This window comes from Vipera ursinii, assembly GCF_947247035.1.
Source record: "Vipera ursinii genome assembly, chromosome: 1".
Classification (NCBI taxonomy): domain Eukaryota; kingdom Metazoa; phylum Chordata; class Lepidosauria; order Squamata; family Viperidae; genus Vipera; species Vipera ursinii.
In genome coordinates, this window is record NC_139512.1 from 130,439,160 (window position 1) to 130,466,294 (window position 27,135).

Here is a 27,135-nt window from a genome sequence, read left to right on the forward strand (position 1 = left end):
ATACTAGCAATATACATGTCTGCATGCCTGTCTGTGGGGAAAAAAGTAACCATTACTCATATTCAAACAGATAATTAAAATAAAAAATTAGAAATAGCAAGATAAGCTTTTATAATATTACATTGGAACATGTATAGATAATTTACATTTGATATGTATTTGGGGCAGCCATCTTTGTTTCTATTTTGACTTAAATAATCTTCCTGAAATACATTTATTTATTCAATTTCTATATAAATTTCTATTAAATCTTTTTCTATTAATCATCACTAATAGATATGAGGACTTTGAAATGTTTAAGAAGGGACAGGTCACAATCTGTTTGTTTAGCTGTCTGTTTAGCTTTACAATTTAGCTGGTGGCTAAGACCTATAAAGAATGATTGCTGGAATTGGATATGTCTAGTTTAATAAAAAAAAGAAAGAAGACTAGGGGTGACATGATAGCCGTGTTCCAATATCTCAGGGGTTGCCACAAAAACGAGGGAGTCAAGCTATTTTCCAAAGCACCTGAAGGCAGGACAAGAAGCAATGGATGGAAACTAATCAAGGAGACAAGCAACCTAGAACTATTTTTTTCTGACAGTTAGAACAATTAATCAATGGAACAACCTGCTTCCAGAAGTTGTGAATTTTATTTATTTTTATTTTATTTTAATTCCATTTATATCCCGCCCTTCTCGGAAGACTCAGGGCGGCTTACAAACTTAGCAGTAGCCTTCATTCTATGTATATGCCTGCTTATTAGGGCTTTCACACACACCCCAAGCGGCATTATTACAAAGTCAGCTTAATTGCCCCCCAACAATCTGGGTCCTCATTTTACCTACCTCGGAAGGATGGAAGGCTGAGTCAACCTTGAGCCTGGTGGGATGCGAACCTGCACTAATTGCAGGCAGCTGGTGTTACTTAAGGAGGCATTAGCCCACTGCTCCACCAAGGCAGTGCTCCAATGCTCCAATACTGGAAGTTTTTAAGAAGAGATTGGACAACCATTTGTCTGAAATGGTATAGAGTTTCCTGCCTGAGGAGGGGTTTGGATTAGAAGACCTCCAAGAATATTTCTATTCTATTCTATTCTATTCTATTCTATTCTATTCTATTCTATTCTATTCTATTCTATTCTATTCTATTCCATTCTATTCTATTCTAGTTATTTTGTACCAGTCCCGTATATTAAAGCTTGAATAGATTAAAGTTATATTTAAGCTTGAATAGATTAAAATTATATTAAAGCTTGAATAGATTTTTTTCTTCATCCATTTTGATTAATATTAATTAAAAAATGGAGATTAGGTGGGCTTTTTTTCTGTTGCACAATGATCTTGGACTACACCAACACTACACTTCAGTAACAAATCTTCCAATCTTTAATATATGGATATATTAGTCATTCATGATCATGTACTGAAAAAATCTTTGACTTTAAAGCTTCCATCGCATGATGACATCTGAATTGATGATAATGACAATAAGATGATCTAATATGTTTAAAGAAATAGGATTGCTTCTAGTGGAAATTTAGGGAACTGTAATGTCATCAGATGTATTTTAAGATTGTTATTTCAACAGGTCCCTGCAAAGCAGTATCCTCAGAGAAATATGATTGAATAGAACTGCTAAATTTAATAAAGAATGGTAGAAATATTTAAAGAAAAGGTATGCCAAGAAAACATGGAGTGTATTTTATGTTACACAGAGTAGCTGGGTGCCTAAACTCTTAGTGCCTACATAGTTTGAGGTTTGTTTGGTCTCCCTCTGTGTCTATGTGTGTCTGAGTTTTGAAAAGCATAGACTGAAGTGTTCTTCAGTAGTGAAAGTATTCTACTTTTACAAGAGTTTTGAGTTCACTGACGTTCACAAAAACGTACTAAGCTGTTTGTGTTAATGACTGTCCTTGCTGTTGTTGTTTTTTTAACGCCTGATCTGAAGTGTTTAACTCTAGGAACTTACATTCTTAGGATAAGGTACAGGGTGGAATCAGTAACTACTTTCTTCTGGCTGTGCTTACCAAACCAGCTAAGGAAACAGTTCTTCTCCTTTTCCCTCCATAGCCATCCTCAGTGAGCTGCTGCAGAGGGAGAATCGTGTTCTTCACTTTTGGACTTTGAAGAAAAGGCGACTGGATCAGTGTCAGCAATATGTAGTCTTTGAGCGCAGTGCAAAGCAGGTAACTTGACAAAATGCCGTACTTCTCTTCATTGTCTGAATGTGAGACAGTTTAATAGATTGCCTGTGGGTAGAATTTATCTGTGATATGTACTTCTTGCAAGTCCTATGTCCAGTCCTTCCTAACTGTAAACACTGGAAAAGTTCAAGACCAATCAGAGTTTGAAACTAAACCCAATTGGCCATTAGTCCAAGTAAGTATGAAGCTAATAGATTCTGAACCAAAAACCAACCTTTTCATTTAATAACCTACCATATATTCCATGGGAGAACCTGATACCTTTGCACCTTATTTTATAGCTGAAATTCTGTTGGCTTTGTCACATGAAGAAAGAAAAAAAAATGGAATAATGCAGTGAGAAGTCTAGCACAGCCTTTCCTCCTGCACACATATTCCAGTGATCTTTGATTTGCAACTTGTAAACAGTACAGTATATGGGCATACAAAAGAAATTTCACAAAATAATCCAGGAAAACACATGTCTTAGTATATTCTTAGTCCTTGTTAATTGCACAGTTTTCTCCTCTACTTAGGCTAGCAGGCAGCCAGCGTAGACTGAATAACTTGACAGTCATATCAGAAATACATTCTGTTTAAGTTTGCAGAATTCTGTTCTGACTGTATTTATTTATTTATTTGTTAAATTTATTTGCCACCTATCTCACCATTGGGCTACTCTTAGGTGGCTTACAACAATAAAAAGGAAGAAATGAAAAGAAGTGAAAGACTTTACAGAATTCAAGGCAATAAACAGTCTGCTTTCTATAAAAATCTGCATTTGGAGCCATTCATAGCCTTCTGTTTGGAAGTGAGCCACCAAAGACTGTTCAGGGCAATAGCAATTCTTAGAAGGAGTAGAACGGGTTTCTTAACGTGGAACCTCCTTCTAGGATCCTATCTATGCTGCCTGTGTGAATGTGCTTCCCTTTGACTTGGAGGAGTGGCCTTTGCATTCTTCTTGTGGTCTTCTTGTGAGCAAGACCTTTTCATAGATCATTACCTTGTATTGCGAAGAATTTTGGGCATGTCAATGACGGTTTGAGCCTCGCCATAAAGAGAGTTCCCTCTCATAAGAATCATTCATGATTAAAGAAGAGGGCTCAGACTAGAGTCCACTGAAGACAAAAATGGCAACTCATTCCAGTATTATAGCAGGAGAACCAAATGGACTTTCATACTTAGGACATAATAATGGAAAAGGAGCTTTAGTTAGCTACTGGGGAAACTGTGGGGAGTTATTGAGGAAAAACAAAAGGCGAGTAATGAATAGCACTGGTGTACACTTTAGGGACATGTTTCTGCTTTCTCTATAAAACCTTTAGGATGAATCAGTATTTTGGTGGAAGGGAGAATTTTGCTGTAAGATTGCTCTCCATGGTCCTTAACAAAAACCCTCTTTTTTGTTATCTATTGTACTGGCCATGGTGCTGAAATTATTTTTCTACCAACAGCTCTCTCACATTAATTGCCTGAGCTATTATCTAGACTCCAGAGCAGATAATGGCATCCTGTATAGAGCACAACACATTTTCTTACTTTTTTTTTAATTTGAGGTGAAAGTTGCTCCTGAATTGTGCTAGTATTTTTAGATATTTTGAACATTAGGTACACAGAAATGTAATACTCTGTTCAGGATAAATGGTCATACAATAAAATGTGTTAATCTTATGGTATCATAAGATCCCATTTTTGAAAATGTATTTTTGCCCCATCTGTAGGCCTTGGATTGGATTCAGGAAACAGGAGAATATTATCTCTCTACTCACACTTCCACTGGAGAATCAGCAGATGAAACACAGGAACTTTTGAAAGAATATGGAGAATTCAAAGCACCTGCCAAGGTGAACTGTATTTATAATTTATAAACAATATGAGGTTTTATCATTAAGAAATCGATAAGTATAGGATTGTGGAAGGCACTGCTAAGACAACTGTCCAAAGATGAGGAGGGAATTGTTTGAGCAGCATAATAAATCAAACCATGAATTTGTATGTATGAAATGATGAGTTTAATGCCCTTTACTGTTTACACCAATGCAAATCTTATGTACAGTTTAAAGAGGGTGAGATATTTATATGTGAAATAACTTATGAAGTTAGTTTGATATATGTTATCTGATGGGAAGGCCAGTTTAGTGTAGTGGTTAAGGTGTCAAGTTAGAAGCCAGGAGAACCTGATGTTGGCAAGAATTCAGCTGGAAGGAGGCAATGGCAAACCTTGCTAAGAAAATTGTAGGGACTTGTCCAGGTTGTCTCTAAGAATCAGATACAATTGTACAGAAGAAAATAAAATGAAAACATAATATTATCCTATTCAAATATTTTATAGTTCTCAGAATTCGGACACAATTCACATTATTTTGGACAATTGGACTGATATCTAAACACCTATGTAGACTAACCCAATGAAGCTCTTAATGGTATGCTTTTAATATCTAAATACCATATTGCAATTCTCTTCACTTCTAAAGTGATATAGGGGAGCAAAAGGTTTATTTGTATGTATGTTTATTTGTTTTAGGAAAACAATTTTAAGGTTCCTTAAGAGAAATGAGATGTAAATATGGTGTAGTAGTTAGTGTGTTAGACTGGGTTCAAGTCCATCCTTAGCCATAGAAGCATAGGCTTATCTTTAAACTAGTCATACTCTCTCATCCCAGCCTATTTCAGAGTTGTTGTAATGGGAATAAAATCCCCACCTTGAACTCTAAAACAAGAGGTGAAATATAAGTATGAACAAATAAACAAATAATTGGTAGATCTGGTTTTGTAGTACTTTATAGTAATACATGGGTAGTCCTGACTTAACAACCTTTAATGATTGTTTGATGTTATCATTGACCATGGTCACATGATCACATTTTGGGCATTTGGCAACTGGCTCTCATTTATGGCTATTTGTGATTTTGAGCATTTTTTAAAAATAGTTTCTAGCCTTGGCTTCTGCTTTCCAGCAAAAGCATCCATTGGGCTTAATGGATTTGTTTAACAGGCATGATGCTTGCTTAACCACCACAGCAGAAAAGGTTGTAAAATCAGGTGTGGACATGTGACCTGCTGAGCAACCTCTACAATTTATTACCATAATTCTGGGCTCAGTTATGGTTACAAACCGAGAACTACTTGTATGTAACTGCTTTAAGACAGAATCACTTCTTCACATTCTAACTTTGGCTGTTTTTGCAATCATGCTTCACAGTTTTCCAGACAGCTCTGTTCCACCCAATGGAGAATTTGTTAGAGCTAGGCTGGGAGGGAGCAATTGGCCTAAAAATCATGGCTTCAAGTCAGTTTGAGGCTGCGTCTCCCCAATCTTACTCCAATACCTTAGAGAGTACACCAAACTTGTTTTTATTTCCATTAAAAATAATTTAATCCTAATGTCATTTCGGGAAAGTTTTTCATATCAGTTATTCATTTTATATGTTGCCTGTTGCCATAAGGACTGGTTATTTGTCAGTTTCCAGGCATGATTTCCCATTCAGCAGTATTTAATAGAAATAAGTGAAAACATCAGAAGCTGTTCAGAGCTGTTGTTTTCTCTCTTTATTTTGTTTTTAAAAGATTATCTCAGAATCAGACTATTTAGTTACAGAGGTTGTTCCACTGAGTGGGCACAAATATCAGTGGAAAAGAATTATTTTTCAAAATAGAATTGTTTTTTTTAACTACTGTGTAGTTGACATTGCTACATCATATATTCGGTAAGAACTATATGCTAATTTAAAGTCTTTCCAGTGGCACAAGATGAAACATTTGATTTTTTTCCCCATTGCATTCTCTTGCCCCTCTTTCCTGGAAACCATTTTTATGGGTTGGAAAGAGCTTTTGGAACAGCCAAGAAGTGATTACAGGTAGAGTAATTAGGCAAAAATCATGTGCCTGTCCTCACATGGGTTCTGTTAATGCCAAAAATTACTGTGAAATTAAACCCACCAGATCTGTTTTATTCTTACTTCCTTGCCCTGATATCTGACACAGAAAGTACAGATTTAAAAACCTTTTAGATGGAAAAAGCCGCATCCCACCTACACTCTGTCTCCCAAGATTTTAAGGACATTTCACATTAGCAGCATTTGTGGAAAAATACAAGGCCCAGATGGTTACTTTGTGAATTAAAATGGAACAGAATGTCTGTGAAAAGATGTGATAACCGAGAACAAATATTTTCGAACAGCAAACCAAGGAGAAAGTGAAGCTTCTCATTCAGCTGGCCGATAGCTTCGTGGAGAAAGGGCACACACACGCCACAGAAATTAGGAAATGGGTTACTACGGTTGACAAGTGCTATCGGGATTTTTCACTGAGAATGGGGAAGTACCGCTACACTTTGGAAAAAGCTCTTGGGATCAATACAGAGGTACTGTAAGTTGCATGTTTTTTATGACATATCATTATTAGGGAAGACGCCTGGATTTGGGATAGGTGAGATTCTTTCCCATCCTCCCTGTCCTGCTTTGCTTTGGTGCAGCATGGAGATCTCCCAAAGTAGATTTTGGAACACAACGTTTAGCTCCACTGCAAGAACAGATAGAAAGAATAGATAGTAGGAAGGTGTTTGGTTGATAGTATTTCTATCTGATGACCAAGTAATAGTCCACTCATAAATGTGAGAACTGTTGCAACCTTCAGAAGGTTGTTTAAGGCCTTTTCAGTCTAAGCCTCTAGCAGGAAACATGCTTGACTTGATTCCTAGGGAATAACATGGTTAAATTGCCATCGGGTGTAATTCATCCATTCTGCTCTACCCAGCAAGCAATAATCCCATAAATATATAAGCTGTAAAGGTGGGGGGGGATGACTGAAAAGAGTTTTTTTTTTCCTGAATAAAGGTTTGAAAAACCTTTGTGCTGCACCATGAAAATAAACTTACAGACTAATTTTAATAGTTTGTATGCATGTATGATTCTTGTTTCCAGAAGCCTCCCCTGCCCTGCTAGAGCTTCATTTATTTTCCCCCAAATTTGCTTTTGAGCATGAGGGGAGGAAATAGCTGATAGAGGAATATGAGACAGCAAGCTGTTGTGAAAATTGGCCGAAAAAAAGAAGAAGAGATATTCAGTGTTTTTAACTGAGATCAGGCCACTGAATTGAGAAGGACAAAGTCTGTGCTTTGCACCTCATTTTAACAAATTTAGGTAGGGTATGCTTGTTTCTACCATGGAGAGGATCAAAATCTAATCTTAGGATCAATATTTTGGAAGAGAAAAAAACAACAAAGTCCCCATCCCACTCCCCCATCAGCTACCTTATGTGTTTCAGCAAACAGGACAGATTATTTTCATTACTCTAATTGTCTTTAAGAAAACCCACATGGTGGGAGGAAAAACCTTCTCAGAATCTTTCATCATCTGCTACTTGTCAGATCTGATATTCTTACAACTAATAATTTATAAATATTTTAATGCATTTGGCCTTTTAGCACCGTGAAATATTTTCCTCCAGTGCTATTGTTGTCCTTTCATCTCGTTCACTTTTGTGGGTACATTTTTTGCATTTCTTTATTTTTTTTCCACAGAAGCATAGCAATTTATTAAAGCTGTGTGTCACTATATTTTTTTTCAGGATAATAAAGACCTGGAGTTGGACATCATTCCAGCAAGTCTGTCTGACCGTGAAGTAAGGCTACGTGATGCCAGTCATGAAGCCAATGAAGAAAAGAGAAAGTCAGCCAGGAAAAAAGAGTAAGTGGTGAGAATCAGGTGCCTCAGTAATATATCAATTTGCAAAAAGCAACCACTTCCTCTCAGCATGTCAGCAAGCTCAGCCAGATGTGAGGCAGCTAGAATATCATGTTCTGTACATTTGTACTGAATGTTATTCTGGCAAATGGCCAGAACAGAGATAGAAGAACAACAACATGTAATCATATGGATACAGAAAGTCTGGGATAAATCCAATCCAGATGATGATAATTATGTTGTTGTAGTGGTGCTTGTGATTGTTGTTTAATTTCAGAAGAGGGCACATCTATTTTGTTTTGGGTAATAACATGTTACTTTCATATTTTATTGTAGATGTGTTTGAAACAATAAAATATTTACAAGCGAGCAGCAATTGCTATCGTGCTTGTTACTGATGAAATCTCAGTATATCTAAGGGATTCTTCATTGGGAACTAGCCAAGGAGTTGATTCTTGTTCAATAGGATCTTCAATTTTCCCATGATCAGTAGAAGTATTGTTCCATGCCTTATTATAGCCTTTATTCATTTAATGGTTTTAAAAACGGTGATGCTATTGGCAAGGAAGCAAAAAAAAAGCATTACGGTATATCAAAATGCAGTGTGACAGAACATTATGTTAGAAATTGTATTCTCTTTTATTCTTTACATGTTCATTGGTTGGGAACTAAATAGTTTCCTTTCCCATTTATCAAGTTGTACAAATTGTATTACTTCAATGAGATTAACAGCACTGATATTTCTTTTGGATTCCAGAAATTTTACAGTTTCTGAAATGTTAATTATTATTATGTAAATTACATAATAATGTCAAGATAGCTACATTTCACAACAAATTCAAATGTACTTATACTCCAATATGCTCTAAATAAGAGTTTTGGAACATTGAAAGAAAACAGTAATCTGTTAAAGTCTGAGACCTCGCAGTAAGAGAAAAAAAAATATCAGTGCAATTATATTGCAGAAATATTTAGCATCCATCATTCTAAACAGACAGATAACATATATGTCTTCATCTTCTCTCGTATTTTATTCATATATTTATATATTATACTTCAGCTGATCTTTTCTACAAAAAGGCTTAAGGCAGTCTTTATCATTCTTTCTCGGAAATGTTATCACTCAATTATGAGACAGGCAAAATTGAAAGATTGTGTTTGTGTCCGTGTGCTTGTTCTATATATTCATGCAAAAACATTTCTCCTTGTAGGTTCATCATGGCTGAATTACTTCAGACAGAGAAAGCCTATGTTAGGGACCTGCATGAATGTTTAGAGGTATGGTGCCTTGGAAGAATGACCACAATGTTTTATATAAAGATCATATGATGTAGTGATTTGTTGTATACAGTATACCAAAGATTTGAAAAATAATAATGTTTTTTATTTCAGTAGTAGTCGTATATAGATTGTTGACCAAATGTAACTTAAGGGAAAAAGAGAAAAACCTAATTCATTCCTTCTGCTTTATGGTGGCAAAGTTTTTTGGTGCCACCACCTATTTTTAAAAGGGCATCTCACCTGACATCCACCCTCTCGTGATGTTGGGCGTCAAAGGAATATGGGTGTCACAGCCTGCACTGAGCAATTTTTTTATTTTATTTTAATCCCATTTATATCCCGCCCTTCTCCGAAGACTCAGGGCGGCTTACAATTTAAAGCACAAATCAATATGCTTAGCAATGGCCTTCATTCTATGTATATTCCTGCTTATTAGGGCTTTTGCCACCCCCCCAAGCGACATTATTACAAAGTCAGCTTATTGCCCCCAACAATCTGGGTCCTCATTTTACCTACCTCGGAAGGATGAAAGGCTGAGTCAACCTTGAGCCTGGTGGGATGCGAACCTGCACTAATTGCAGGCAGCTGGTGTTACTTAAGGAGGCATTAGCCCACTGCTCCACCAAGGCTCAATTGAAATATCAAAATATGAAATGTCCATATTGCAACTTCCTGGTCATATAATGCCTCCTCCCTCCTTCCTACAACCTTGGTAGATAGACTCTTCTTACAAATAAATGTAATGAGAGTTTATTGAAAAAAGGAAATAATAAATTTTTATTTTTTTAAATCAACTTTATTAAATTTCAAAGGAAGATAAAATCAGCAGTGGGATTCAAATACCTGAACAACCAGTTCTCTGTGTGGACGCCACTCTGGAAGCCCGTTCTGAGCCAGGGAGAGCTCCCAGGCTCAGAACAGAGCAGCAGAAGTGTGTCCACGCACTTCTGGTGGGCCGTTCTGGGCATGGGAGGCCTCTCCTGCTCAGAATGGACTTCCAGAAGTGGCATCCATGCACTTCCGATGGTTTCTTCTGGCCCTGGGAGCCCTCTCCTGCTCAGAATGGACTTCCAGAAGTGGCATGCATGCACTTCCGATGGTCTCTTCTGGCCCTGGGAGCCCTCTCCTGCTCAGAATGGACTTCCGGAAGTGGCATCCACGCACTTCCGATGGGCTGTTCTGGGCCTGGGAGGCCTCACCAGCTCAGAACGGACTTTTGGAAGTGATGTGGACACCATCCAAGCACTTCCGGCAGTCTGTTCTGAGCCTTGTGAAAAAGGGCTAGGGCATCAGCCAGTTCACCAAAGTCAACAAAAAATTAGCAACCGGTACCACCAAACCAGTGTGGACCAGCTGAATCCCACCACTGGATAAAATACAAATTAATAAAAAAAGATTAACAAATGAAGGGATTGGAGGGGGGAAAAGTTAAGAAGTGACAAGAGAAAAGAGAAAAAGAAAAAACAAAAAGAATGACTTCCAACCTTCTTTACTAAATGTATAAATATATAATAAAGTAACTTTGAACTATAAATTATATAAACAAAAATATATAAAATATGTAAAATAAACTAAAGCTATATAGCAAAAGTTATTTATTCTAAATGTAAACATAAACCTTAAAAACTCTAATACAATACACAATATTTATATAATCATAACAAATCTAATTAGCAAATCCTAAAACTGAAACTTTTTTTAATCTTTTTAAAGTAAGAAATCCAAAAGTGGTCTTCAAGCAGAAACAAGCTAGAGAAACTTTTATCTTTCATCAAAGTAGTCAAGAAATGATAATTGTTTTTAAAACTCTTTGTATCCATTAGTATTAAAATGCCAGCATTCAAGGTTGGGGGAGACAAACACAGAGCTGTTCTGATCATGGGGCGGAACCTAAAAGAGCATTACAAAACAAAACAACCAACAATGCAATGCTCCAGACAGCTCAGAAGATGTTAGTAGTACAAAATACTACGATTCCCAAGAATATTCTAGAAGAAAAACTTATCTTTTTAGATATGTTTTCGGTATGCATAAATGCTGGAACTACGTACAATTCTTTAAATCTGTATAGAGAAATAAAAAACATTATAGAACAGCACAGAAACATCAAGAACCTTGTGTTCCCCCTTTCCCCCATTTTTTTTTTATATTTCAAGCTTGAATCAGAGGCTTTAGAACAGATGATAAACTCTCATCCTTCTGCAGTTTGTTCCAGCTTGAATTCTGCCCTTGGTTTTAAAGGGAGCAAGCATGTTCTGCTGTAACAGAAGGAATAGCTGGGGTATCTTACTCTCTCTGTATGTGGCAAAAACTTCTCTCCCTCATGAGAATATGTAATATTCACGCAGCCAGCATTACTGTGAATGATTGACAAAGCTTTGTTCACAACAGGTACCTATGACAGACTCTCTACATAAGTGGAATTATGGGGAATATAAATAGAAATGATATGATCAAACTGGCGTGTTACATGTTCAGTAGATGTATTGTACTGTCTAGCTGAGTAAGTGAAGGAGAGAGAATATGACATCCAAATTGGAAAAAGGATTTTGTGGAATGTGCAAAACCTTTCAAATTCGAAATTCCCCATCTTGAATTTAAATCAGTCATTCCTTACTGCAAAATGGGCTATTTTGACTGTTTGGGAAGCGTGTAAGCCCCAAGCAGACTATTTCAAATTTGAGACAGAAGTGTGTTAATTTGAAACACTTCCCAAACAATTAGACATTTGTGTTTTGGTCACAAAATAAATGTTCTGGAGCTGGTGCTTTGAACCTGAAACACTTTCTGCACTATTAGAGTTTTGAATTATTTATTATTATATTCTGCTTTTCCTCGAGGATTTCAAGTCAGTGTATGTAATGCCCTTTCCACCAGTTTTTGTAATGTACCTTGGAATAACTTATCTTGAGAGGTTCCATGATTGAAACTAGACTTGGTACTAAGTCTCCGTGGTCTCGGTTCAATTTTTAATCACTACAAGACCCATTTCTCTGTGTTTAGCATAAAAAGAGAATGACAATATTGGTCTGCAGTTCCTTTTGGAGTACTCAGATTTTTCACGGCATTGAAGAGTTTATGGAAGTGGTCTCCAACCTTTCCAGCTTTGCAGACCAGCAGGGGGAGGGGGGGCGGGAGGAAATGGTTCTGTGGAAGCTGTGGGCAAGTGCATGTGCATGCAGCTCTATTTTTGTAAGTGGTGGGCATGTGCACCTGCTGCATGTGCAAATGGAGCTGCGCACATGTGCACATCGCTTCCACAGCCTGCTTCTGAACAGGCCACGGATTGGTAATGGGCCATGGCCTAAGGGTTGGGGAACCTGTTTCATGGTGTTTGTATACTTAATTTAGAAACAATTTTCTTGGATATTCTCTGCTTTTACCAAGAAAAATAAATAGCAACATTTTGACTACATATAAAACTTTTTCTGTGCTTAAGCACTGTACAAATTTGTAAAGTAAATAAGTATACCTTGTTTTCTAGACCTACCTTTGGGAAATGACAAGTGGAGTAGAGGAGATACCGCCAGGGATTCTGAACAAGGAACACATAATATTTGGAAACATCCAGGAGATATATGACTTTCATAACAAGTATGTTTTCTAAGCATATTGAGATATGTTATTATTTCACATCACAGAAAATGAAAAATACAATTCCTATATAAAAGATAATACCACTGTTGCTTCTTAGACATACATTCTATCATATCAGGATGGAGACAGTGTAATTATGCTTCCCACTAAGACATATAGTATGCTGTTTGGCTGTACAGGATGCCAAAATTATCTTCTGCCAAATAAGTGATGTGTCTGGAAGTTGACATGAAAGAAGAAGTTGTAACACCAATATGTCTTCACCATTGCCATTGGCAGCTACTCCATCCTATCTATTCCTTAAATTGTATTGCTGCTGGTGAAAATTAATTACTAGTTAACAGGATTAGAAATGAGTTTTATCTAACAAAATTGGCTTCAATGATGGAGGTTCTGTATTCATCACAGCAAAATTAATACTTGGATGTTGATAGTTGTTATTATGTTGATTAATTAAGTAAGACATGGGTACCATGTTACCGGTGAGTAAGTAATTTTCACAAGATCTACTATAGAGCTTAGTGCAGTCATGGCACCTCTTTTCTCAAAATGGGGATTCCCTATGAAGAATGTTAGGCAATAGCTGCAAACACCAGTGCAGCTAAAACTAGCATAATGTTTGTACAATTATGTGGAAGTAGCTGTTCAAAAACCACACATTTTAATGGAGCCATAACTTTGACTATCTCCTTCAGATGATCTGAAAGTAAAGTATCATGGAAAGTGGGCTGCCAAATAACTGGACCCTATCCTATTCTGTTTAAGATGTAGCCAATTCAAAAAAATAAATAAATTGAGTCTTACTTGAGCATTAAATATGCCTTAATTTCATCTACTTACTTTTAGGCCATCTGTGACCTTGAACGATTCCTTTTTAAAAATGTGTGTATTCAGTTAAATTATATTTATAGACTGTCCAACTCCTGTCAAACTCTGGGCAGCTTATCTCTGGTGGGGGAGGTCATTCTGTTGGGTCAACCTATTCTCCAAAGCGCCTGAAGGCAGGACAAGAAGCAATAATAATAATAATAATAATAATAATAATAATAATAATAATAATAATAATAATAATAATAATAATAATAATAATAATAATAATTTAATTTGTATACCGCCCTTCTCCCGAAGGACTCAGGGCGGTGAACAGGGCAATACACAATAAAAATAGAATACAAAAATTAAAAAGCCATTAAACAATTATGCCCATAAAATTAATACACATTAAAATTAAAACTATTTATAAAAACCCAACCCCATCCCATCAGACCAGGCCAGCTTGTTCGAAAAAGAAAGTTTTGAGATCGCGCCGGAAGGAGCGAAGGTCGGGGGCCATCCGGAGCTCAACCGGTAAGCGGTTCCAAAGGTTTGGTGCGCCCACAGAGAACGCTCTCCCCCTGGGGGTCACCAATCGGCATTCTTTGATCGGCGGCACCCTGAGGAGGCCCTCTCTGTGGGAGCGCACTGGACGGAGGGAAGTTGACGCCGGAATGGAAACTAATCAAAGAGGGAAGCAACCTAGAACTAAGGGGAATTTTCCTGAGAGTGGAACAATTGATCAGTGGAACAACTTGCCTCCAGAAGTTGTGGATGTTCCAGCACTGGAGGTTTTTAAGAAGAGATTGGACGACCATTTGTCTGAAATGGTATAGGGTTTCCTGCCTGAGCAGGGCGTTGGACTAGATAGAAGACCTCCAAGGTCTCTTCCAACTCTGTTATTTTGTTATTCTGTTAGAATGTTCTCCTGAAATTGCATCCGAGTACGCATGCTTCCTAGGTCCCACAAGATGACAGAAACCAGGATGCATCGACCCAGCTGGACCAAACCGGATGGACAAAAACAACTGGAGAGAAGCAATCCCTGAGACAGATATTTCTTATATTGTGTACTTCTTCTAAAAATAAATGTTTGCCTTGACTCTGTGGTTTCCTCCCTTGGTCCCGCTAGGAATGGGGCAGGTTCTGCAGAACTGGAAAAATGCATACCTAAATAAAATTGTGGCCAAAATGTTGGTCTCATAAAAAGAATCTGTTCAATAACATTATGGCCCATTTGCCCCTCATGTAAAACAATAAAGGAGTAAAAGATGAAAAAGGATTTGGGAAGCTTAAGTTCAGAGCTGCTTCCCCATTGCCATTTTGGCTCCCTGACTAATTTCTACCTTTGTTTTCATTTCTTTCCAGTATTTTTCTGAAAGAACTGGAAAAATACGAACAACTTCCTGAAGATGTTGGTCACTGCTTTGTCACCTGGGTAATAAGTCTAAACATATTACTGTTTATTTTTGAAGCTTTTATACATTTAGGTTTTCTACACCTTTAAAGAGACCAAAATGGTAGGTCATATTCACTCTTTCTGTGATGTAACAGAGTAGCCAGAATAATTCCTTTCCTGTCTCCAAAACCCTGCTTATTCTTATACATTCCTGAAATGTAAGGTATTCTTCAGGAACAGTCCTGGGTGGAGTCACAATAGTCAAGATGATAGCTGAACCCTTGTGATTAAAGGCTTTCCATTTTTTTTGTACACTGCATGAGATTAAGCCATTGTGGCCGCTAACCTGACTTTTGTAAACTCTTCTAGGAGACACCTGGTATTCTTCGAACAAATCTAGGTGGATTTTACTTTGTTGAATTAATTTTTTCCCCTTAAGCAGTAATCATACTTATCCAATTAAATCACTGATTGCCCATTGGTAGGTATAACCATATAATATCTTCCTGCTGCCAAGGGTCCATGAGATCAATGCAGTATATAAGTGAGTTAAAATATTAGATGAATCATTCCAATCTAGGAAGTTTGTCAGGGAAATACAGTATATTGCTGGAAGGAATAAAATGGCGTCATTTATTTTGTTCTTCATTGTGATCCACAGAAATGAACTATAATCTTTTAACTCCCTACATTTTAGTTCTTTATCTCATAGATGTACATGCAAAATGATGAAAGTGGGCAGTAGCCATATGTTACTACAATACTTGGATTGGGAGACTTTAGGGAAATACCATGTATTAATCTAATTAACTCTGATTAGCTCATACTATGAGTTGTACTAGCCATATTTCAATGGCCAGGAGAGATTTTTTTTAAAAAAAAAAGACTTTAAAGAGTGTCAATAGGTACAATTGGTAAGGTTTCCAAAGTGCTAATGACAAAACATTTCATCATGTCTATTCCAATATGTCATATTGCATTCTGAAGCTAAATAAATACACTTTTTCGTTAATCTGAAATATGTCGAGATTGATTTATATCACTCCAGTGGAAGCCAAATGAATAGCCCAACTACATTTCCTAATCTTGACTTTCCTTCTCTCTTAATATTAATTTTTCAGGCGGATAAGTTTCAGATGTATGTTACCTACTGTAAAAACAAACCTGATTCCAGCCAATTGATCCTAGAGCACGCAGGAACATTCTTTGAAGTAAGGACAATTTACTACTTCCCTTACTTAGAAAGAGATATATGCTGCAGTTTGGTTCCCATCTTTTCTCTTACCTCCTTTTTTCTCTCTTTTGAATAGCTCTGAGATTTGATTTTTTTTCCCTAATTGCTCCCTAGGACAAAGAACTCTGCTGAATGTATTTAAGAGCATCTGTAATATTACAGGTAGAAAACACTGAAGCTGCTGTAGTTGTTGCTTGTCTTAGAATAGGGCCAAATATTCTCTGATTTTCAGATTGAATGAAGCTAGCAATATCAATGAAGTATAAGTTCATTTGCCCCTCTGGAAAAAAAATATACTTTAAATAGTTCTGTTTCCCATGTTTGTAAATTCCTCAAGAAAATTGTCCAAAAGGGCTGATGAGAATTCTAGTTTAGATTCAGTCAAGTTGCTAAGACCTCAGTTGTTTGCTTTTAAATGTTTGAACATCGTCAAAATAGCTTAGAATGGAGTGTCACTTCCTTTTCGGGTTTTTAGGTGTCTGTCTCTGTGTTGTTATTTCCACCATAACACAGCAAAAAAAAAAGCTATAAATGAAAATCAAATTAACCAAACTTGTGCCAGTAGATAAAGAAAGTCATTGCCTTATCATTTTTATTACACAAATATTGCTTCATTTGTACAAATAGTTGCATGACCAGATTCTACCAGATCATAGCAGCGGCTAGGGAAAAATGCATTTGTCTAAGACAGACATGTCAAACACAAGGCCCGGGGGCCGGATCCGGCCCACGAAGTGGTTTCATGCGGCCCGCGGAGCCATCCTGGAAACAGTGAGGGAACAGCCCCCACTGCCTTGGCCCTGGCCCAGAGACCCTCCTCCTGCCAGAGACCCTCAGATCTGCCCCACTGCTGCCCAGGTCCCCATAGGCACCCTTGATGCGAACGATGTAGAGCTGGCCATGCCCACCCAGTAGTCCATATGCACTTTAGCCACGCCCACCCAGGCCACACCTACCCGCCCCCCTGAGGGCAACCGCAATGCTGATGCGGCCCTCAATGAAATTGAGTTTGACACCCCTGGTCTAAGACAAAATAATTATGCTGATTGCTATGGAAATAGAAAAAAATTAGGTAAAATGAGGATTATTCTGATGGTCTTCTGCTGTTAAATTCTTTGTTGCATTCGTGCAACAAAGTCTTTTTTTTAAAAAGTAACTAGACATGATACATTTGCACTTTCCATGCAGTTTTTCAACCCAGGCCTGTCTCAATTTCAGTAATTAATAGAACTGTCTATTCATTCAAGTGTTAATTTAATTGAAAATTTACAGTGCAAATGCATCTCAATCATTTGGGAATATTTTAGTCTGTATCACAGTATTTAAGAGTGTGGATTATTTTAAAAAATAACACTGAGTAATTAGTAATTATGATTCAAGGCTAAATTAGATAAACAGTAGGTTTTTGTGACCAACTCCCAATTCTCTGCCGCAAACAAGAATTACAAAAGGACAGTTTAATATAAAAACTGTATTACAAAGCAATATGGGTAGTTTTCATTTCCCCCCCCTTCCCTTTCTTCTGTTTGTTCCATTGAATATTCCGCTGCTTTTTCTCCTCTAAGCCCAAATATGGACAAGATGTTCTTATTTGTTGCATTGAATAACCAGACAGATCTTCACTTTAGTTAGATACCTATTCTGTTTAGCATAATTATTAATCTACCCCTATATAAAAATGATACACCAAATTGAGAATTAAAGAAACTTTTAAAAGAACAGCAGCCAACATTTTTAATATTATTTGTAAAAAAAAACCATGTCATCAAAAAGCTCAGTTCAGAAGAGATTTCATATTACTTTATTCAAATTTTATTTTTGAACCATACTTGGTTCAATAATTTCAATGAAAGGAAGAAAAGAAAAAAAGGTGGTGTTTTAATGTTTTATTGAATAGGATTCTATAGAAATGGGGGTTTTGCAATTATCTTTGTTACCTTGATCAAAATATATAGGATAGTTCTATGTACTAACCAGCAGAGGGCCTAATACTAAAGGGATTACAAGGCACCCAAGTTCAGTTTATTGGCATTCACGTTTGCAGAATTTTCTTGTGTCTCACTCATCGATGAGGAGTGTTAACGGTTCTGTGACAATTCTCAGCAAGATAGCCTGCGAATTAGGTTGTTAACTGAACCACAAAAACAAGTTAAATTTATCCACACTGATGACAGAAGTTTTAAACTTAGGAGGCAGCTGACAAGAAGAAACCCCAAAAGACCATAGAACATAATTCACAGTGATGAATCATGAGGCCTAACAAAAAGATGTTGAGAGTCTGGAAAAAATTCAGAAAAGAGCAGCTAAGATGATCAAAGGCCTGGAGACTAAAATGTTCGAAGAACGGCTGCAGGACTTGGGTTTGGCTGGTCTAAAGAAAAGAAGAAATAGGGGAGGCATGATAACAGTGTTCCATTATTTGAGGGGCTGCCACAAAGAAGAAGGGGTCACGTTATTCTCCAAAGCACCAGAGGGCAAGACAAGAAACAATGGTTGGAAATTGAACAAAGAGAGAAGCAACCTGGAATTAAGGAGAAACTGCCTGACAGTGAGGACAATTAACCAGTGGAACAGCTTGCCCCCAGAAATCGTGGGTGCTCCAGCACTGAAGATTTTTAAGAAGAGGCTAGATAGTCACTTGTCTGAGATGGTATAGGTTCTCCTGCTTGAGCAGGGGGCTGGACTAGAAGACCTCCAAGGTCCCTTCCAGCTCCTATTCTATTCTATTCTATTCTGTTCTATTCTATTCTATTCTATTCTATTCTATTCTATTCTATTCTATTCTATTCTATTCTATTCTATTCTATTCTATTCTATTCTATTCTATTCTAAATTTTTAATTTAGGATTGGTATGTATCTGCCCTATGTGCTTCCTGACTTCTTTGTCTAAAAACGATAATATTTTCCCCATAAAGAAATTAGAGGGTATCTTAATATTCAATGCAGTGAAGAAGAAGGAAAAAGAAGCAGTGACGGGAAAAAACCTAGATCAGTTGGGGTCATTTCTCCTTTAAATAAATGAAAGAAACAACATTGATCATATTTAACTAGTTAATTTAAATTAACTCAACTTTGGTTTTGGTTCATAAAGGGCAACAATAGACATTGGCTCAAAAAAGGGTGGCATCTGATTCTATAACATATGTCTGCACTGAGCACCAGAGATATGCTTCAGAACTTAAGGCATTTAAAGAACATCAACATACTTACATCAAATGGTTCGTTCTAAATGAGCATGGGAAAGAGAGCAGAAGTTACAAAATTTCTGTCACATATTTTATCCAAAAAAAAACAAACAGAATGATTGATAGCTCCAAAAAACTCAGTCGAGATAGTTAACAATTAAAAATGATTATTTATGGATTTTTAAATTGATAAAGAATCTGCAAACCTTTTTGTTGCATTCTGGTTATCCATTTTATTTTGATTTAGGGATTGTTTAGTGTTGTTTTTACTTTTTTTGAAGGAAATTCAACAAAGGCATGGTCTGGCCAACTCCATTTCCTCATATCTGATCAAACCTGTCCAGAGGATTACAAAGTATCAGCTTTTATTAAAGGTATGTCATTGATTTTGTTGTTATTCTCATAAGTATTTACATACGTCATACTAAGGTGATTAGATGTACTATTTCTTTTCACTAAAACGTTTATGGACATCATAACATAGGATTTATGGTTTGTTTATAACCAACTGTCTTGCCAAGGTCAAATTCTCTTTCTTGCTCTTTGTTTGCTTCTTCAGTTGTAAGGCCTCTCGCCAACAATCTGCATGTGTTATACGTGATGCAAAATAATATTTAAGTAATGTATCATTTATATTAAAAATTAATAAAAATGCTATTTTGCAGAACATTTACTGATATATTTTGCAATTTTGCCTTATCTTTTCTAATCTTTACAGGAAACTAAGAGTATGGGTCTGGGGCTCTCAGCACAAATCTTAGTATTTCCAATGTATTTACAGGAGCATTTGCTGATACACTTCATACCTATTCATTTGGGACACCAATTCTTACTCAAATGCTACAGGCTTTTCAAGCAAACACCATATGGACTCAATAGAAATGTTGGACTTCCTTTTCTCATATATTTAGCCCCCAATTACAAGAGAGTGAGGATCACATTAGATTAACTGATAGGAATAGAATAAATATTGAATATAAAGACATGAGCAAGAGCTGCAAAAGGATGCAAATATTCCAGCTATAAAGACTGGTCATCTTAGAAGATGAACTGCAACCTGGGAAGAACTGTTGCCCTAATGGATTTAATCCTTTTTGTAGTGCTTAATGAGCACTTCTCTTCCTATATTGCCTGTCAAGTTACATCATTTCTTTAGACCACCTTTATTTTTATTCTCCCTTTATCATTCCTTTAATTTCTGCATTTAATTGCTTCCTCCTTTTATTTCATTTCCATTCTGTGCTGTTGTTTTTCTTCCTCCTCCTCCTCCTCCTATATATATATATATATAGCATACTCTGGTCTGTGTGAATGTATAAAATGTTCTCTATGCAGAAAGGGATTTTATAGGTTTTGAAATTATTTTAAAGCTATTTTTATCAGTAATTAATTCAATTCAGAGACTGTAGTCCTCGACTTAACGACCTAGCATTTCTGTTGCTAAGTGCCTCATTTGTTAAATAAATTTTGCCCCATTTTACAACCTTTCTTGCCACAGTTGTTAAGTGAATCGTTGCAGTTGTTAAGATAGTAACATGGGTGTTAATGGCTTCCGCATTGACTTTGCTTGTCAGAAGGTCACAAAAGGGGATCACATGACCCCGGAACACTGCAAATATGAGTCAGTTGCTGAGTGTCTGGATTTTGATCACTAGACCAAGGGGATGCTGTAACCATTATAAGTGTGAAAAACGGTCATAAGTCACTATTTTCAGTGCCATTGTAACTGAATGGTCACTAAATCATCTGCCACACGTTGAGGACTACCTATATTTATAAAGGGGACAATGATGTGGAAGGATCGACTATCTGTGGAGATAATGAGCCCCGGGGCTTCTTGCTCCAATTCTCTTCTTGTCCCTCCCCCATTGCCAAGACAACGCAGCTGCCAATCAAGCAGCAGTGTTGGGCGGAGGCAGGGAAAATGGAGAAGAGAAAGACAAGATGCTTGGGAACTCTGCAGCCACAGAGCTCGTGAAGAAATGGTGCCCAAGCCCAGGAGTCAAAGAAATCAGTAAAACTAAAGGTTAGGTAACCCTGCCGAGAAAGAGGCAATTAGAAAGGAGAGCAGCTGAGAAAACTAGAGAGGAAAAACGAGTTTATTTCCTTCTCTCAGACAGGTATAAGGTAAAAAGTCTTCAAGCCATTTTCCTCAGCTGGAGCCGAGATTCAAGAGAGGAAAAAGGGTCAAGGAAAGCCAAGCCCAGAACAAACCAGCTGAAAAGAGGAAGGAAAAAGTAACTTTGACAGAACAGAAACTAAAAATGATAAAATACAAACTGATTTCTAAAAACACACAAAAAAAAGACATGTAGCTGTATAGGCAATGACCATACAGAGATTTAGATCGCAGACACATAGATATCAGCAATAAACAAGATAGTCCTCCACTTACAACCATTTGTTTAGTGATCGTTCAAAGTTGCCATGGCACTGAAAAGTGACTTATGGCCGTTTTTTTACATGACAGTTGCAGCATCCCTGTGATCACGTGATCAAAATTTGGATGCTTGGCAAATGATTCATATTTGTGACGGTTGGAGTGTCCTGGGGTCATGTGATCATCTTTTGTGTCCCTCTGATGAGCAAAGCTAATGGGGAAGCCAGATTCACTTAACAGCTGTGTTACTAACTTAACAACTGCAATGATTCACTGAACAACTTCTGGCAAGAAAGGTCGTAACATGAGGCGAATTCACTTAACAACTGTCTCGCTTAGGAACAGTTTCTAAATTTGGGGCTCAATTGTGGTCATAAGTCAAGGACTACCTCTACAGGTAGAAGATTTAGTACATCTCATACCCTGCAGGCCTTGTCCATAATATTGGCCTCAGAAAGAAGACATCAAACCAGAGCTTACACTCTGCAATTAGAGATGGAAAAGTTTAAGGGTACTGCTGCTCCTGTTGATGCTAAGAGTACTGCTCCTTCTGTGGAAGCTGATGTCTACTTAATAACGAAGCTGATGTCCTGCCTTAGCCTGTTAAGACAAAGGAAGGATAAACAATTAGAAGAAGGGTTAGATCTTGCTTCCTGAGCTAATATCAGTAAAGTACAGAAATGCTGAAGCCAAAATGGGAAGAAGGGACTTGGCTAATCAAGAAAGATGAAGATAAGCCAATTGGGATGAAAGCTGAATAGGAGGATCAGTTGGAATGATGTAAGAAGGAGACATGTAGAAAAAAGGTTAGGGCAGGGGTATCAAACTGCCGGCCCGCAGGCCAGATGCATCATGTGGAAAGCGTGCCCACCCCAGCTCCAGCAAGGGGGGAAAAGTCACGATACGTCGCGACACGTCACGTGACGCGGCGCGTTTGACATCCCTGGGTTAGGGGATTGCTCAATCTAGCTCAGAGAGGTCATTTCCTCTTCAACAGTTATTGGACAAGTAAGGAGGGAAGGTGGTACCAAAGATATAACAGAGAAGGAAGATATTAGAACATTTTACTAGGTTTGAGCAGGTTGCTGCCTTATTTAAATGATCTGAGGAGAATAGTGACCCAGGTGATAACTGAAAGCCCAGTTTAACAGGCAAGGCCTTGCCAGTTATTATTACTGAAACAACACTCTGCCACACAATTTATAAAATGGGGGTGTTGAATCAGACAGTTTTATTTTACATAGTCCTTTTCACACAACTTGGCACTCAGACTTAATAACCCCTTAATTGTGAAACTGTTGCAGTTGCTTTAATAACAGAACTTGCCATCTCTTGGCTGTCACAATTCCTGAGGTATATAAGAAGACAGTTAAGTATCTCACAATTGCCATAACTATTAAGAAACTAACTTACATCCTGCAAATGACTTGATTGGCTGCAATCAAAAGGAAACAAACTTATCCAGAAGTTTTGTTTGTTTGTTTTGTTTCTGCACTTTTTCCAGGAGCTTTTAACATGCTGTGAAGAAGGAAAAGGAGAACTCAAGGATGGTTTGGAAGTGATGCTCAGTGTTCCTAAGAAAGCCAATGATGCCATGCATGTAAGCATGCTGGAAGGTATGTAAATATTAATCTGCCAGGGAAGAGAATGGGCATGTATAGGACAGTCTGTTGATATAAGGCTGATGTGTTTTTGTCTGTCTTACTGATAATTATGATAACTACTTAATAACGAATAACTATGAAGAGTAACAGAATAACAGAGTTGGAAGGGACCTTGGAGGTCTTCTAGTCCAAACCCCTGCTCAGGCAGGAACCCCTGTACCATTTCAGACAAATGGTTGTCCAATCTCTTCTTAAAAACCTCTAGCGTTGGAGCATCCTGCACCCAATTGCAAAATGCTTTAGGAACGTTCATGTCACGAACTGCATTAAACATTCTTAGGGCCTTCTGTGCCCAAGTGTGCCTTTACCCATCTCTAGTTGTTAAACTTTGTCAGTTTTAAGGAGTACCTGAATCCTCCTTGGACACTAATTTGCTATTTCCATTCCCCCTCATTGCATGATATGTTTTTTTGGACCTCTTAATTCTTTTGTGGGGATTTATATCCAAATGCTAAAAGAGCTGTTATTCCTTCACCATAACTTTGAGTCTCATCTGGATGCACATTCCAAATAGGTCCTCTGATACACTGAGACAGACCATTCCTTCATCTAGCTCAGTACTATCTAGTCATGGATTGAGTGTGGGTTTTTGAAACCAATGCTACAAAGGGTTTGGTTTTTTTTCCATTTTTGTTTGTATTTATCACAGGATTTGATGAAAATTTGGATGTTCAGGGAGAACTGATTCTTCAGGATTCATTCCAAGTATGGGATCCCAAATCTCTCATCCGGAAGGGTCGTGAGAGACATTTGTTTCTCTTTGAAATCTCTCTAGTTTTCAGCAAAGAGATAAAAGATTCTACAGGACATACTAAATATGTTTACAAGAACAAATTACTGGTACGTTTGGAGGGATCTTTATGGGCTTCAGAACCTTTATTATATTGGGAATGGAAGATAAATCAAATTATCTGTTTGATTCTACATGTCATACTTTACATCGATTCATTTTATTGTACTTTACTAAAGTAGGAGTGGTTATGGAGACATGAAAAAGTTAAAAAAGGTTTTTATTATTAAATACGTAGTATAAAAATATAATTTGCCATTATATGTGAACTCACTCTGAGCATCATTCAAAAATTCATGAAAATACCAGTTTCAGCCATCTCTTTTTTCCTTACAGACCTCAGAACTGGGAGTAACAGAGCATGTGGAAGGAGATCCATGCAAGTTTGCCTTGTGGTCTGGACGGACTCCCTCTTCAGATAACAAAACAGTGTTAAAAGTAAGTCTCCAAGATTATTTTCCTCTATCTCCAATGGTTTTTAATTTTTTTCCTCAGTAGAAACATTCAGATCAATAATCACAACCTGGGTCCTTTTCCCAATTAATTGAACTTATAAAGCAATCCATTTCAGATCTTGCTACTCAGTGTATGAGTAGCAGTGCATGAAACTGTGGGACAAGTATATATAGTAGATATAGAAGGTGAGCTCAATGCACATGGCTTACACACGCACAGACCATGCATTCATAAGCAATGTGAGCTTTATACCCCAGGGATTCTAATGTATACAACATAATGCTATTTGAGTGCCATTAGTCAATCTTTTTTAGTTACCACATACTCACTAGATCAAACTCATTGGGTAAAGCATAGAATGCATTTGTTCAATCTGCAAATAACATTCTGTACATCAGGCACAAAAGTCTATATATAACAGTGTATACATACTGTATATAGGAATAGCCTTCATTAAGGACCTCATTAAAACATGTAACATTATAATGTATAGTCATATATATCTTGGAAGGAAATTATCCTAATCCTAAACATTGGATTAGAATGAAGTGATCTGCGGTTTTAACACAGTGTAAAGCAAACAACACTATTTACTTTTTACTGCTCGTAGCAGAATTTACTTGATGGAAATGTTCTTTATAATCATTTATTTCTTTAAAAACTATCATATGCCAAACAGCTTTCTTAGTGCTAATGGTTTTGTTTTTTTTAGGTTAGGGTCATTTTACAGAGCTCCATCGTTTTAGAGGCTTTGTTTGAGAAACTAACAATACAAGAACAACAATTTCCCCTCTCTAAGCATATTATACATATTATGTATGGGTGTGTGAACACTGGGTTGGGTTAGGTTGGGTTGTGTCATACACCACATACAATACATAGATTATTTTACCTTTATTTGCCTTTCTTTTACTAGGAGTGTACTTTTAGCACATGAAAGTTTGCTGTCTTATCAGGAAAACTGTTCAGTTGTGTAGGTAAATGAATGAAAGCAACTTTTGAAAAGAAGCAAAATACAGGACCATACTTGAGAAATAATTTAATTCTATCTTCTGCCTTTGCTGTTCAAATGTTTAGGCAACCAGTATTGAAACTAAACAAGAATGGATTAAAAATATTCGAGAAGTGATACAAGAAAGAATTATACATTTAAAAGGAGCTTTGAAAGAGCCAATCCAGCTCCCTAAAACCCCAGCAAAGCAAAGAAACAACAGTAAGAGGTAATTTTAGTCGTCCTGTAAATGTTCTATATAAAATAAGTGTTTTGCCACAGAAAGTCTGGATTTGCACTACAAATTCAATTGCTGAATAACAATATAAGTAGATCCACATTCCATGATATGCCACACGCACACAAAAACCCAGACCAAATCATAGCTTAGTGCTAAATGTGAACTACACCAATATGTTTCTGTACATTGATTGTATATAAATTGTATTTATTCTGTTGAATTGATAAACTTCCTCTATAAGAGTTAGCATCTTGCACTTGGTAGATCAAGCTTAGACTTCCTGAGCAGTGCTTGGGGAATGTAATTGGTGAAAGTATGTTTAGTGAGGTAACGTTTAGTCAGGTGTGTCTGTCTGTCTGTCTGTATATCCATCCATCATCCATCCATCTATCTGGATCCAGATTATGTACTTTGTTTTGGTAGGATTAAAATGATGTTAAAACAATGGCACAGGAGTAGATGCTAACTTTTCCTAGTAGTCATTGTATTAATAATCTGCATTGATTAGATTAGATTATTGATAACATACTTTATATGGTTCATATCCTCTATTTTTTATTTTACAAAAGGGTTCTAGTATTGAAGTTCCTTGTAATAGTATCCTATAAACAGAAATTGGAATAAAGGGTGGAAAATAGTCCATAATCTTTCAAATTATCAGAAATATTTTAAAAGGAAAATAAATTAGTTTGCTCATATTGTATATTTTTCAAAGTTCGATAGCCTCATCATTTAAACCACAGAAAATGTGAGAACTGAGGAACTGAGATCAGTTTTGCAAAACAGCTAGACTATAATTTAGATGGCTGGGTTTGGTTAAGTGAGAAATCCAAGCAGAACAGGTCATTGGCTTGCCACATTCATTATGGAGCTATTTTGAGATATGTTGCTGTCACTATATAAACCTGGAGTAGTCAGTTTTAAAGAGCAAAAGTGGTTATTATGTACTAACCTCACTGTAGGGATGACATCAGTATTCTAAATTACAGACTAAGTTGTAACACATGTGTGATCAGCTGAACAACTACTTCTTCCCATTGTGCCTGAACACTTTTCAAATTCATTCAAGAAATTTCTTCTTGTTTTTTTCCTCTGTAGAGAGGGAGGAGAAGATGCTGACAGCCAAGGAGATGGGAGTAGTCAGCCTGACACAATTTCAATTGCATCCAGGACTTCTCAGAATACAGTAGACAGTGACAAGGTAGGATTTATTCTTGAAAATCTGACACCTCTAAAATACAGAAGAATAGGTG

General features: G+C 37.0%; 1 protein-coding gene across 4 annotated transcripts in view; it reads left to right on the forward strand.

Annotated features, from left to right (window-relative positions):
* The window catches only part of KALRN (kalirin RhoGEF kinase), a gene marked incomplete at its 5' end in the record, with an annotated part of 580,305 nt that overhangs the window by 416,941 nt on the left and 136,229 nt on the right, over positions 1-27,135 (forward strand). For all 4 annotated transcript variants that reach the window (XM_083356478.1, XM_083356477.1, XM_083356479.1 and 1 more), the window contains 14 exons: positions 2,054-2,169; positions 3,888-4,010; positions 6,347-6,529; positions 7,735-7,853; positions 9,062-9,128; positions 12,616-12,725; positions 14,910-14,979; positions 16,062-16,151; positions 19,642-19,734; positions 23,245-23,356; positions 24,054-24,244; positions 24,531-24,632; positions 25,728-25,870; positions 26,981-27,083. In XM_083356478.1, coding sequence (XP_083212604.1) covers positions 2,054-2,169; positions 3,888-4,010; positions 6,347-6,529; positions 7,735-7,853; positions 9,062-9,128; positions 12,616-12,725; positions 14,910-14,979; positions 16,062-16,151; positions 19,642-19,734; positions 23,245-23,356; positions 24,054-24,244; positions 24,531-24,632; positions 25,728-25,870; positions 26,981-27,083 — 1,622 coding nt within the window. The remainder of the gene's footprint in view (positions 1-2,053; positions 2,170-3,887; positions 4,011-6,346; positions 6,530-7,734; positions 7,854-9,061; positions 9,129-12,615; positions 12,726-14,909; positions 14,980-16,061; positions 16,152-19,641; positions 19,735-23,244; positions 23,357-24,053; positions 24,245-24,530; positions 24,633-25,727; positions 25,871-26,980; positions 27,084-27,135) is intronic.